At 45.3% G+C, this 14,292-nt stretch overlaps 1 protein-coding gene across 24 annotated transcripts in view; it reads left to right on the forward strand.

The window, feature by feature from the left end:
• CAMK2G (calcium/calmodulin dependent protein kinase II gamma) overlaps positions 1–14,292 on the forward strand; it is a 254,088-nt gene that overhangs the window by 176,617 nt on the left and 63,179 nt on the right. For all 24 annotated transcript variants that reach the window (XM_074591309.1, XM_074591307.1, XM_074591308.1 and 21 more), the window contains one exon: positions 11,165–11,224. Coding sequence is in view for 16 of the 24 variants with exons in the window: in XM_074591293.1 (XP_074447394.1) it covers positions 11,165–11,224 (60 nt within the window). In the remaining 8 variants the exon portion in view is untranslated. The remainder of the gene's footprint in view (positions 1–11,164; positions 11,225–14,292) is intronic.

The raw sequence follows: 14,292 nt of genomic DNA on the forward strand, positions 1-14,292 counted from the left end.
CAACTAAGAAAAGCATTACTGCTCATCTCTGTGGGAGCTAAGAGACACCACTGTGCGTGTTGTCCTGCCCATCTCATTGCAGAAAGCGCGTGGAACCCTTCTAAATTTTAGACTGTAAGTTTATTTCAAAAATCACTTGCCCCTTCTTAATCTCTGTAAAAGCATGTTGGAATGCTGTTTATTTAAACACACCTTCTACAGCCAGCCTCTTAGATCTGAAACACTCCCCCCTCTAATTTTGTAACCAAAAAAATATAGTTTCATGTCTGTGGAAGTTAGCATTGTAACTGCAGCCTCCTGCCTCTTAATCCCCAGCCCACAACTTCTGCCTTTCTCTGTGTGGGAGGCCGTAGCATGCGGTCTGTTACGCTGCCCCACACCTCGTGCTCAGAGATGCAGATGGACTCCAGAGTTGCCGTGTCAGGACGTCAGTTGTTGTTTGTGCTGCAGCATTTCTTGGGGCTCTCATGCTTCCAGCAGGGTAGGAGGAATCACCCCAACACCTGTGGAGCAGCAGAGCATCCTCCTCCCCTCTACCCTACCTTTAATACTGTATTTTTTAATTTTTCCAGCCACCAGTTTTCCACAACCATCACTGTTTTATAGGAAAGATCAGCTCCTTGCACACAAGCCTTCAGACAATTATCTGGAATGCAAGGCTGGTGTCTCACATCTTCTCTGACTTGAAGGTTGTCTGCAGTCACACGAGATGCCAGACTCTACTGTCGTGCATTTGCTCCGCGTCTCTGCTGTGAGAGCGGCTGGGAGAAGGGGTTGGTGGTGAAGGAGGGGGGTGGGGGGAGATTCTGCTTATGGTCTCAGTGAAGTTGCTGGTAAGCTGGTCACATGAAACAAAAAATACATCAGCTCCCTGCCCCCATGCACTGGAGTGTTTCTTGGCTCTGCACCCAAAGTAGCAGCTGAGCACGTGATTTACTTGTAAAATGCAGCTTAAAAAAAAAAATGGTGCCATTGCAGATGGGAAACCAGGGATGGGAGGGCTGGACTGGGGTTGCCCTGTGTGCAGCCGGGGAAGGGAAGGGGCACGTTTCCCTGCTGCGTTGCAGGAAGCTGGGGGGACGTAGCGCTGGGGGACACGGGCTTGTGGGAACGTGTGCTGCAGGATGTGGGGCTGCAGAGGAAAGTGCGAGCTGCGGGAGGCAAAATGGAGGGGAACGTGCTGAACCGCAGCCCTGCCGGGGGAAGAAGGTGGGGGGTGCTGCATGTGGGGCAGGGGGAAGGAAGGGGAGGGCTCTGGTGCAAGGGTGGGCTGCAGGTGGGATGGGGGGCTGTGTTTTTAGGGTTACGCTAGACAAGTACTCTGAACTGAAGGCCTTCTTAATAGGATATGAGGTCTGAAGTGACCGTGACAGAGCATTGTATTAATTTTTGATCTGCTTTGGTGCAAGAAAGGGGAAGTTGTTTGACCATTTAAAGCTGTGGAGTTCAGCATCTTCTGGTTTGAAAACTTCATTCCTTTTGCTAGTTGTGTTTGTATCCTGCGGTTCTTCCTTTCTCTGGGATGTAGGCTCTCTTAAGCATTTGAAAGGACACTGACCCAATATGCCCAAGGAGAGCTAAAATATGGCATTACACTCGTCACAAACCTGGTGGGGGCCTTCAAGCAAATGCCCCGCCAGGCTGGACAGTGTGGCAGTTGCACCATTCTTTTGGGGAGTACAATTACACCACATTTCTTCCTGTGTCAGGAGTGTGGTGGGTGCAGTTAACGCCTCCTGGCCACAGCAGACAAAACAAGATAAAAGAATTCCTGCCCTTTGCTGTGCTTATATCTGCCTGTCAGTGTTTGTAGTTGGTGATCTCCATTGCTTCAGGTCAGGAGGAAGGTGGCTGTGTTTTTGTTGTTGTCAACTGGAGGATGCATTGCTTTGGAGGGGAGCTACAATGCGCTGCTGCAGGAATGGTTCCCAGTACCTCCCACTGCAGCGCCGGCTTTCCTTGTGTTTCATCGCACCCCGAGCAGGGAAGAAGTCTTATAGAAGCAAGAAATGGCACTCTTTTTGAAGTAGCTAATGGAGCAGATGGAGTTGATAAATTGGTGGGCAGTTTTAATGGTCAGTTAGTAGAATTCTTAATTATTGCAGCAGGCTGTAGGTGTTGATTTCTGTGGCTGTAGGTGTTAACTTGGCACACAGCTTGGAAGGGAACCTCAGTGGTAAAACATTTTGTTCCCACCTGTTCACCACCAAACCTGGAAGGGATGTTCCTTCTATGAGTTGCTTCCATCACGGTGGCACAAAATAAGCTGATGGCTAGCAGGAAAAAAGAGGGGGAATGAAATGGGAAATTCTTCATTGATTTTTAGTAACTGAAGTAACTAGTTGATGGGAAAAGCAAACACAGAGTAAAGCAGATTTGGCACAGGCCTTGTATATGCCACTGGCAACATGGGAAGGATGACCAGGGCAGATGCAGAGATGTTTATCCTGCCACCAAGAGGAACTGGTGTACCCTGAGAGGCGATTTGGACCAGAGGCAGGGCTTGTACGTAAGGGGTGGCATTTGTGTTGTGTCAGAGCTTATTGAAGACTTTGACTGGGGCCTGAATGGTGTTTTGGCCTGTGTTAGTTGTTCTGCAGGCAGATATCCTCCACCCTCCTTATGCAGTCATGGTGCTGGCTTGTTTTTCAGTGGCTGCACTGACACTGAGGCTTCAGCCTGAATCCACTGGGCTCTACTTGGCCCATTGCTTTTGGCCAAATAAGACTGGGAACGGCTTTTGAAACAGCCTGAAGAGGCTCTGGGGGCCTGTGGCTTGCGGGGAAGGATGGGTCCAGTGGGGAGGTGGCAGTGGATGCTGTTGGAGGGATGTCTGTCTAATCATGGCGTTTATAAGGCCTGCTCTGAGTGCTGTAGCAAGCTCAGATGGAGATGCTTGCCCAGATTCTGAGTTGATCTCAAGTGTGAAGCCAAGGACTATACCTACAGTGGATGGCTGGGGTGCTTGCTCCTTCCTCCTATGTACTGGTGCATGCACATGCATTCAGATTTCACGTTGCTTTGCAGTGCTGGCTTGGGTCAAACCATGGGATCTGCTGTAGGCAAGAACCTAAGCTGAATGGTGAGAGTTCTCTCCGAAAGAGAGACAACACCCAATCTGGCTTTATCTGTGCCGTTGTAGGCAAGGAAAGGCATGTCAGGCTTGAGCACACTCAACCCCCATGTGTTCACATAGTTAATTGTGACTGTGGTGGAGATCCCTCTCACCTATAGCTGTGAGCCTGCACTGGTTCAGTAATTTGACCTCCTTTGGCTCTTGAAGTTCCTGGAAAGTTGCTGGTGTCTGAGAGCCCAAGCTCCCGGCTTCCTCTTAATGGGCGCATCAGGTTGCTTTTCTTTTGCTTTATAATGTGTAGCATAGGTAATACTCAGGGTATGCATTGCTGCTGAAAGCAAGAGGACAGGAATTCTCCTTCCCTTACCAGGTCCACCTGCTGGAAATCCCAAAGAAAAATATTGGACAAGGTGTTTGCTGATAAACTGAAAAATATGCATCTGAAAAGAAAAGGCAGCTTTGAATGGCACTGAGTATAGAAACTGCAATGTCAAAGGTGCACACTGTTACTTCTTTTAAAAGATCCCTTTTAGGTATTTTTAATACCTTCTTTCCTTTTGCCACTGTTGTACGCATATTCTTATCTGCCTTCAGTTAGATTATCTTTGCAAAGTAAGTATGAGGTAATGAAATACCGGAAAAGAGAATAAATTGCCCTGGGCCACTCTTCAGGGTGCTCGTCAGAGAGACAGTCACATAAACCATCTTGACTTCTACTCTGTGGTGTTGATAATCTAATTTCTGCATTACTTGAACTAAAAAGAAGAAACTCCGTTCGACGTTTGTGCAGTTTGTTCCTTTTATTTCGTTTGTTTTGTTTTTCCAGTCCAGTAATACCAAGAGGTTCACAGATACTATTGTGTGGAAACACAGCTTGTTACCAACTGTGTGAGTTTTCTGGCTGTCTTTAAGATCCATGTGTGTATGTACTTTTAGGGGTAGGATTACACTTTTACATGTGGAGTTGTTTGTTTCTGGGAGGTAGGGAAAGCGTGGGAAAAGGCTGTTACGAGGTAATAATATTAGTGGTTTTGCTAGAGGAAAGGCTTTGTCAGAAAGTAGGTCTGCCGGCATTTCTTGAAAGAAGTCTTGTATTTGTTTATTGTGTCCTATTGGCACTTGAACCTCCTCTGTTAGTAGCTGAAGGCAAGCGATGAGGATTTCACCGCTGTCTTGTTTCTGAAGCTTTTACTGGGTGAGAAAAATGGAGGCTTACTGTTTCATCCTCACTTGCTCGCTCCAGCTGCGTCTTCCCCCTGGTGACTTTGTGACTCTCGTGCAGTTGCTGCAGCAGAGCTGCTGGTGGTAGGGTGCTTGGGACATTGGGCTGCTGGGGTTGTTCTGCACTGGGAGGCTGGAAAGCAGGCTTTGGCTTTCAGAAATGTCACCTGCGATGGGGGTAGTATGCTGTTACAGTTTTATTAATTTTGGCTGGTCTTTGAAATGGCAATGTACGAATGCTGAAGTGGAAACATCAAAGTCTGAGCTGCAAATAGCTAGAGGGAGGGAGAGTGTTTGGGAAGTGTCATTATATGCTTATTTTCTTATTTTTTTCTGTAGGCATCTGCTCTTATCTCTTGTCAGAAAGGATATACTGAATCTGTGGGGGCCTCTGGTAATTCTTAAGGCCTAGGATGATTTTTTGTTTTCCTACGGACTTCTGCAGAAGGGGAGATGGTGGTGATCTGAGACTTGCTGGTATTCATGTTTAAAGTGGTGGTGTGGCATAGCATACTGTCCTGCGCCACCCTATTGCAAATGTTGAGATATCTCAGCTGTTCTGTAGCACAGCCTTGTTGGAAAAATAAGAGAATATGGGGGAAGGTGGGTGGCTTGAAGTGCGGGATGATGGAGCTGCTAGCTCTCTTCTACTGGGAATGTCTCAGAGAAGAAGTTTAAATTTAAACAAGCAAAGAAAAGTATGAAGGAACCTGAAAGCTCAGACTTGTCTCACACTACAAAATGTATTTGATGCAAATTCGATTTCTGTCTTGAAGCAACTGAAATGGTATCTTAGCAGCTGGCACCAATTGACTATCTCCCGGAATTGGCATGATGACAGCAATCAAACTGAATTTATTGCTTTGGGTTTGATTCCTCTTCCGGACTCTTCCCATTCTCAGAAATGTAATCTAGAATGTGTTCCCACAGGAATGATAGCTTCAAGCTTCCTTTAACAGTAACGACAGAGCGTGGTCCTAGTGCAGGATGAAGGCAGGTGGACTGTAGTATTGAGCAGCCGGATTGTATATTCCAGTTGAGGGCAGGAAGATTATGTATTGGTAAAGGGAGGAGCAAGCTTTTTTTTCTTCATGACACAGTTTCTCATCAAACAGAGATGATTCACAATGAAGTGTTAGTTTTGTTGCTGCTTCTGTTTGCTGGTGTAGGAGAAAATCTGCCTTTCCATTGGAGTGGCTAAACTTTCAGGCTGCTAAAAGTTGTACTTTCCCATGGTCATCCCCTTCTCCCCCCCCCCCTTTTTTTTTTCTTCTTAAGGCAGGTGTACTAAATAAAGAGTGAGCTTTAGCCACAGGACCTCAGTATAGCTGCAGTTTGGTAAAGTTTAGCCAGTAAATGCTGCGGTGGGTGTGCTCTCTTGCATGTGGAATGGTTTCGAAACAGTGCTGTGTTTCTAATGCTTGTTGAAGAAAGTATGGTAGAATTAACTTTTTCCGCCTTGTTTTCTGGTAGGTGTGAAATTAATCACTTTGATAAATCTTGGTTTGATTTATTTCAATAACTGTTTGTCCACTCTTTCAGTTAGTTTTTAATGCTGTCTTCTATACCTGCTTGCCAGGAGAAGGAACTATCTGGAATAGGTGTGGTTTTGCTGACGTTGTTCCTAGAGCAATAAATAAATGTCAGTGCTCCTCGGGCAGGCGGAGGGGATGGGGCGCAAAGGGCACATCTCTGTCAGCCTCCCCGGTCGCTGGTCCTTTGAGGAGCCTGTGGCAAGACTCTGGCTGGAAAACGTGTTTGCATGGCAGCTGCCTGCAGCTGAAACAAAACCCCTCTCCACATCTCTCGGGAGCGGGAGTCAGTCAGGGCATCATAGCTATGTCCGAAGCCAGGAGGGTTTCGTGCTGTGCTGCCTGTGCAGGGTGGCAGCGTCGGCACCTGACACCTAACCATCTTCCCCTGCTCCCCGGCTCAAGTTCAGCCCTCACCCGGCTTGTTTCGGACTCATCTCCTTTTCGGGTTTGTTGCCGGTGTCTTTTTCCAGACTCTGCCTTTTGCAAGCGTACCACGCAGACAGGTCTCCCTGTGCTTCCCTGGCATCCCCTTCTGCTCAGCACAGCATCCAAACAAGCTGATTAGGCACAGTGACCGACCTTTGTTGTTGTTATGTAAATGTTCTCACTTGACAGCTCTAGACTACTGGGATTTGTAGATGTCTTGCGCCCTGTCTGTGTGTCTGAAAATGTTCTCCTCCAGGCCTCAGGTACCCTTGGAGTAAGACCTGGTGAGGAAAAACCTCCTGCAAAGCAGCCGTGCGTGTAGTGGCTAGATTAGCAAACCAAGCACTGATTCCCTGGAGAAGAGTGGAGCCCAGAAGTTGCGTTATTCATCCACCTCTGACGCTGCATCTTTGGGCTACCAGACTGAAGTTGTCAGACAATGAAAGGATTTTCTTACAAAAGAGAAAGAAATGTGCATCAGTATAAAACTAGTCATATTCCCCACCCTGCTGGAGATTGCCAGGTTTTCATGAAGCAAAGCTGTGTGGATTTTGTTTTTTATTTCTTTTGGGTCCACCTTTCTTTTGCATCATGTTATCCTCTTTATCTGCTGAAGTTTGATGTGTTTAGGACATGCAGGCCGAACTATCATGGTTTCGATCTGCTGTCTTCTGTGTTCAGGCAGGGTCGTTTTTGTTTTAATCTGCTCAGTTAGAGATCCTTACAGCTCTTATTTATGGTGCATGGCCACTTCTGTCCATCCACTGTGCACGAGCAGTTCTGTCCCAGTGAATGGGCTGCACGTTTGTGCATTCAAAAATGAAGCAGTTTAATTTTTGTAGGTCCTTAACTCTCACTAATGATGCTAACACGGTCATTCTTGTTTTCAATTAAAGTAAACCCCTAGACAAATCAAATCCAACCCAAAGAAATCCCAGTTCTCTGAACAGTCAGTTTCTTATCAAGTATCTTCCGAAGAAACCTGGTATTAATGTTACTAGAATGACACTTAGCACAGTATTTGCAGAACAATAATTTTAAAGGTACTTGGGTTAAATGTAGTCTCACATGCTGAACCAAGATGCAGAAGTCATTGCATGTAAAGGACTAATAAAGAGAAATAGATCTTCACACCTTAGTTTGTGTATCAAACACGGGAAAGTTTTCTCCTGCTGTTTTTAAGCACCATCTCCTTAAGCAGTTAGATTTTAAATTTTGCTACAAAAGAGCTGTGTAGACTACACATTTCTGTCTGCGTAGGTACTCATTGCTTCACAGTGTATATAGAAGAATTGTCCAAATAGCAAGTTTCTCTTTTCTTTTTTTTTTTTTTTTTTTTGGCTGGAAAACAGTAAATGAATATTAGATGAGTGTTTGTAATATCCTGTACTTAAGTTTTGAGCATCAGCTATTGTTCAGGGCTAGACAGCTCTGTAACGTAGCAGGAAAAGAGCTTAATGAAATCCAATATTTGGAAGCAGGAGGTAGATGAATTCAGACTTGGAACAGCAGTGCTAAATTTTAACAGGAAGGATAACTAACATTTGGAGGGACTTCTGTGGGTTTGTTTATCACTTCAAGTCTTGAATGCGAACCCTTATGTTTTCTAGAGGATATACTGTGTTTTAAGCAAGTTATGGAAATTGCTGGTTGAATTTCATAGTGTGTGAAAGGCGGGGGTCCTGTAAGGTAGGTCAGATGTGTTGCCATGTTTCTATTAGCTATGAGGTGTACTTCCACTGTGCATTAAGAATAAACACCTTCACGCCACAAATGGCTTGCAGAAATAAGTTTGATCATTTGGGCAGAGAGGGGAGAAATGGTTTGCTTTGCAAGCTCTTGGTAAGGCAGGGATCTGAACCCATACAGTCTTTTCATCATTATTCTAATACAGTTAGGAATACTTTGCATTTTTAAGGTTTGGTGAGACCCCCTATAAGAGACGTGCTAAAGGCTAGCCTTTGACTGCTCTGCTGGACCGATGGAATTTTGTTTTTTCGCTCTCCTTCTGGCAATAACCATTGTTAGACCAGGGAAAATTTGCAGTCTGTGTTTATTCCTTATGCATTTAGGTACTGGGTTGTTCCCAACAAGTACCAAATCGACTCTACCACTGATCCCTGGAATGAGAGTCAAATGCCTGCACTGTGCCAAAGGCCGCTGGACGATGAAGAAAGATTTTAAAAAGGGGCTCTCTTTGGGGATGGAGTAGGGGGGCCCTTTTGAAGTCACAGGTAGGGCTGTGTTCTGGTGCCCCCTGCATGGGGATGGGTGATCCCACAGCAACGGGACCCGTGATCCTTCAGGACCTGCAGCAGGAAACCCGCTCAGCCTGACCTTTCTCTGCTCGCGGTTGTGGCGGCTGGCTGCTCCCGGGGCTGGAGTGTGCTTTCTCCCTGGGAGTTGTGCTTGAGTTTGCCTGTTTTGTTGCCCTGGAGACAGAAGAGTGTGGTATGCTTTCCCCCTGACCAGAAATAGTTTCCTGTACCTTGTGACCGGAGTGCTGTACTCCTCCTCTGGTCTCCGGCCAGGCTGTGTGGTGCTGGAGGGATGGGGTGTGGGGTGATGACCTCTTGTCACAAGTTCTGGTGTGGCTGCTACCCATGATCACTAGCTGCCCTGCCTGCTCCCCTCCCTCTGCACGATGGTGTAGGGTTTCAGGGGAGCAATTGCTCTTGATTTACATCTCCCATGGCATTTTGATGGTTATGTCATTTTGTTTGAGCCTTGCTCCTGTCAGCTGTCTGTCCTGGCTGTCAGGACTCGGTGGCTGAGTAGCACGTGGTGAGCTCTTACCTCTCCTTCCCCCTTTGCTCAGCTGTTTTTGCTGTCTGCTTCCCTGTGTCCTTGTACTTGGGAACAGATTCTCAGCAAGTGTAACTGTGCACGAGGGCAACGTGATCCGGGTGGGTGAAGGATCCCCTTCTGTAGGAGTTCCAAGTAGAGCTGGGAGGGTAGGTGGGGAATTTGCAAGACCCAGGCGTGCGAGCTGGCTATGGATAGTTTATCTTGAACTGTTGTCCTGCTGTGAGAAATCTGGCCCGAGTGCAGAGTATGCAGCGCAGTCTGTTACCTTGCAACTGTGTTTTGCAAAACTTCATTTGTGAGAGATGCTGCTAAAAGGGAAGGCAAGGCACCCCCACCCCTTCCCAGCAATGCAGGTGAGAAAGCGCTTGCACTGCACCAAGGCCCCAGGAGTGTGGAAGCTCTCCAGGCTCTCCTGCTGCCTGCTACTTTATTGGAGAGCCATTCTGGCATAGAACTGTAAAATATATGCAACAACAACAATAATTTCCAGGATTGAGAAGGAAGGAGAGATGAAAGGAGTAATTTAGCTTCCCCCACCCCTGAACAGGAGCAGATGAGGATGTAAGCACATCTCAGACCTATAAAATATTAATTGGGACATTTTCTACAGTTCAGCAGTGGGAAAGAAGACAGAAATCCTGCAGTGCCCTGAGCTGCTATTCCCAGCCTGGGAGAGAAAAGTGTTCTGAGCTGAGATCTGGCTCAGTCTCTGTCTTCTGCTCATGGGGAAGAGAACAGTTTCCCAAAGCCTTCCTTTACAAAGGGAAGGGAAGACCATGCAGAGACCATGGACTGTTCTCAGGCAGAGCAATGCAGTGTCACTTTAAGTGATTCTGTAGTGGGGTTCCTATAAATTGGAGGATCCTGCATTCCTACCAGTGATCTGCTGAGTAGCCCAACCAGCCAAGGGTACTGCTTACTCCGGTGGAGAAGACGTGTGTCACGGGGGATGCAGAGAAGGTATGGTTTCAAGCCTGTGTGCTGAAGATCTGCTCCAGAAGAAATGTCAGGAGCAGGCAGAGAGTGCTGCTTGCTTGCCTCGTGTTCTTTTGGTGGCTGGACTGGGGAGGAAGGGCAGTCCTTGCTTCTTGCCTTTTTCTAGGCATCTGTATCCCCAAAAGTCTAGAGTTTAGCAGCTCCCAGGGCTGCCTAAAAGATTTGCCTCCCACAGATCCTTTCAGTGAATCTCTGCTTGTCCAATGTGAGCGTTTCACTTGAGAGGGTGGGGGCTTTGTAGTGAAAGTTCGGGACTCAATCACTGCTGTAGTGAAAAATCTCCTGTCTGAGCCTCAGTAGCTAAAATGCCCCCTGCGTCTTGGCTGCGATGGGCAGAGTTGCTCTAGCTCCCTCTCCTTTCCTTGCACTCATGCTTGTTACATTTCTAGGGAGGAGAAACCATTTTTTACTCTCCTTGATATTTTTTTCTTTAATCCAGATGACAGTTGTGCTCGAACTGATGTTGCCTTTGGGCTGAAATAAGCATACTTAGCATTTGGGCAGAACTTCTTGCCTGGAGATCTCAAAGTGCTTGATCAGCATTTCACCAGCGAGCCCATCCATGGGTAACTGAAGTATGGTTACCTTTACGGTTCACTGGAGCTGGCAGAGTTCCCTACTTCATGTGGCGACTGTACACTAGCAGGAGCTGTGTATTTCTCCCCTACTTTGACCTTCTTCCCCAGTCTTTCTCTGGAGTGGAAGCAGGTCCTGTTTCCATTTCTTGTGGGCCATTTCTTCAGAGACTTTTCCTCTTCCTCTCCAGCCTTGGAGAAGGGGGTAAGTCTTGGAAGGGGTGTCACTGGAAGTGGCTTTGCGTATTTGTGAGGCTGATGGAAGAGTGGTGTCTTTGCCTGTGCTACTACTCACTGAATCCAAGGAGGGAATATCAGTTTAGTGCTAGCTCTGTAGAAGGAGCGGAGGTTCACCTGCAGTCTCAGCTGCAGAGTGCTCGCCTGAAATGTCTGTGAGGTTTTGGGAAACAGTCGTGTTGCAGAAATTCCCAGCTCTCTGGATGTCTGCTGGGTCACTGTGTTCCTTTCTCCATTGAATATGAACAAGAGCTTAGTTGCTTAATGCCTTGTTTCTTATTTTCTTTCAGATCACCAGAAACTGGAACGTGAAGCTCGAATCTGCCGACTTCTAAAGCATCCAAATATTGGTAAATCTCCTTGGTCTCAGAGGGATGGGGGTGAGAGAGGAGTAATATGTCTCATCTGGCGTCCTGTATGAGAGCCAAGTGTATTCTGAATGTTCACAACAACTTGTCAAACTTCCCTGTTGAAATCACCTTAGTTTCTCTCTTTGACAAATTCTGCACGTGACCCTGTCCCATTCCTTAGCATCCTTGCCCAGATGTTCACCAAAGTGTGCTGTGACAGCATGCAGAGGTGTCCCTGCTCCTTGCATGATGCACGACTCTTGTCTGCTCATCTGACATTCTGCAGTGGGAGTAAGCTATTGGGTTTGTTTTCTTCACACTTGTTTTCTGTTTCCTCTTCTTGTCACTTTTTGACCTATCTGTTTAAATGCTGTATTCAGTGACATGCCCAAAGTTAATGGAGGGTGGGCTAATATGTCAGCGCTTCTCATTACAGTGGCCGCTTATTCTAAAAACAAGAGACCAAAACCAAATTGCTCATTTTGGCAGTGGTCAAAAAAAAAAAAAAAGAGAAATGGAGTAAAGGGAATCATTTTGTCTAGAATTACAGGAAGAGGCAAAATAAGGCACAACTTCAAACCAAAACTACATTATTTACTGAACTGTAGAGAGGGGGCATGGATTTTCGTCTAGTTCCAAAGCACTGTGGAAGTTTGTCCTAAGTTTTCTTTTACAGAAATTTCACATTGCTGAAAGTTGCTTTGAGCAAAAGATTTGGACCATTAATAATCCCCATTTCAGGATCTCTAAATAAATAAAGCCTCTAGGATCCTAGATAAGGTCTAATTCAAGTTAATTTATTTAGAGAAAACATTAAGAAATACCAAACTGCCACCTTCAACCAAACCACTCTTAAATATCCCTGTCTGGGAGACCTGTGGTGCATTACATTGTCTTTCTTTTGCATAACTCTATCTGTCAGTATAGATAACATTTTAAGAGCATCTGTCTGGTCTCCTGACTTTCAGCTTCATAACCATTTGCTCCTATTGTCTGAAGACCGACCTGGGAGAGGAAAGGTGCCTTACAGCATAGCCTGTGGACTAACATCTGTAGCCTATTCTGTATGTGATGAAGAAGCAATTACCACAAGCTCGGGACCTCACAAAATGCAAAGCACCTTAGTAGTAGCTTTTCAGCAAGAAAGAGCTTTATTGCATCTGAGTGTAGTTGTGGAGGTATGGCATGAGGAGAGTAGCAGTGGCCACCTTCTACAGTAATTTGCACTGATGAATATATTGGCTGGTAAATTTATTGCTTGGCAATATTCAGAATGACTAGAACTCATATTGGCTAGTTATCGAGTTTCACTTGCCCCATAAGACCTGTTGCACTTAGTTTAGTAGGTGATGCCACTTTTTATTTTGGCCTTAACTTCACTTTCATCATTTCTCCTTTTTATAATTTCTTACATCTTTTCTTACCAGGTCTCTCACAGAGTAAATCTTACACACAAGAGGAAAACCACTTTTATAAGTAAACCACACAGAAAACAGAAACGTATCACATTCCTGGTTCAGTTCTACAGCTTTTTACTCATCTGTAATGAGTGGCAATGCTTGTCTCCTGTTGTATTGCGGTTTGGAAAAGACAGTTTGGGGGAATGTCAGTGGTTCTTGCATTTTCTACAGAGCATTTCTGTCTTCCTAGAAAAAAAACAGTTTTCCTGCTAAGATAAAGAGACTAGTCATTTTAAACTCAACGGGCGCTCACAAATAGCAATAAAGGAATTAAGTTTTGTGCCTACAACAGAGCATCAAAGTGTGTTGAATAAACCTCGGGAAGTCATATGGTCCATTCAGCAGTCCTCTGAAAACCTCTTATACCTGGCTGGTTCCAGGCACGTTTGTTCTTAAAAACATTTAATGCTTCCATTAAAGCGTTCTTTCAAAAGTTTAATTTTTCTGTCAGTTAGACATCAGAAAAAAACATATTTTGCTGCTATCTTAGCTTGTTGTTTCTAATTCTATCTGTAGTGTATGTGGAAAGTAGTTTTTCTTTCTTGTAACAGTCTTTTACATATTTGAAGACTGTTATCATGTCTCTTTTTTAGTCTTCTTTTTCTTCAGACTAAACAAACCCAGTTCTTTCAATCTTTTCTCACACTTCATTACGTCATGGTTTCTAGACCTCCAGCCTTTCCCTCTGCCCCTCCCGCCTTTTCCTTCTCTGGACTCTCTCCAGTTACTTCACATCTTTCTAGAAACGTGATGCCCAAAACCGTACATAAGATTCCAAGGCCACATCAGTTTTGACTGAAGGGGGAAGAATTGCTTCACCTGTCCTACCAAAGGTGCTCTTGTTTTGTACGTCAGCCTCTGAAACTTGTCACTTAAATATCTTGATGATGCACATTTGTTTTCTGACGCATTATTGCTCCAGACTACTTTCTGCAGAACTTCTGGCAAGGAAATAATTTTTCCATCGTGTATAGATGAGGATTCCTATCAAAGCGTGCATTACATTTGACTTTATTAAAACAAATAGGAAGAAATTCACTCTGTGGGTTCCCCCCCGCCCCGATTTGTCAAGACCATTTTCATTTATCTTCTGATAGTGTGATAGGGTTGCAGCTCCCCCCGCAGTAACATGATCTTTAATAACAATGCCATATATTGCATCATGTAGATAATTGGTAACACTGTTGAATGCTGCTGGACTCTGGACAAACTCTTGAATACTTGATACGTTGTTCCAGTTTGACAGTGATCAATTTTGAGTATGTTTTTTCAATGAATTGTATACACCATTGGAAGCTAGTTCTGAATACACTTTTTTTTAAAATTGCATATGGAAATAGCACGCAAGATGCTGTCAGAAGGCTTGCTGAAGTCCAGATGCTACACGCATTGCTGCGTCCGTATTCCTTGGACTTCTTAGGTTGTCATAGAAGGGAAACATGTTGTTCTGACACAGCAGCAGGTTTTTCCCGTGAAACGTGTATTAGCAATTAGTAATCACCTCATTACTGCCATTCTCTGCTGTAAACTCTTCTGGTTGAATACTTGGTGCGTTACCTCAGTGTGAGCTGTGCTAGTAACACTGCACCGATCCTGAAGAATTCTGCA

This window comes from Larus michahellis, chromosome 6 (genome assembly GCF_964199755.1).
Source record: "Larus michahellis chromosome 6, bLarMic1.1, whole genome shotgun sequence".
In the NCBI taxonomy this organism is placed as follows: Eukaryota; Metazoa; Chordata; class Aves; order Charadriiformes; family Laridae; genus Larus; species Larus michahellis.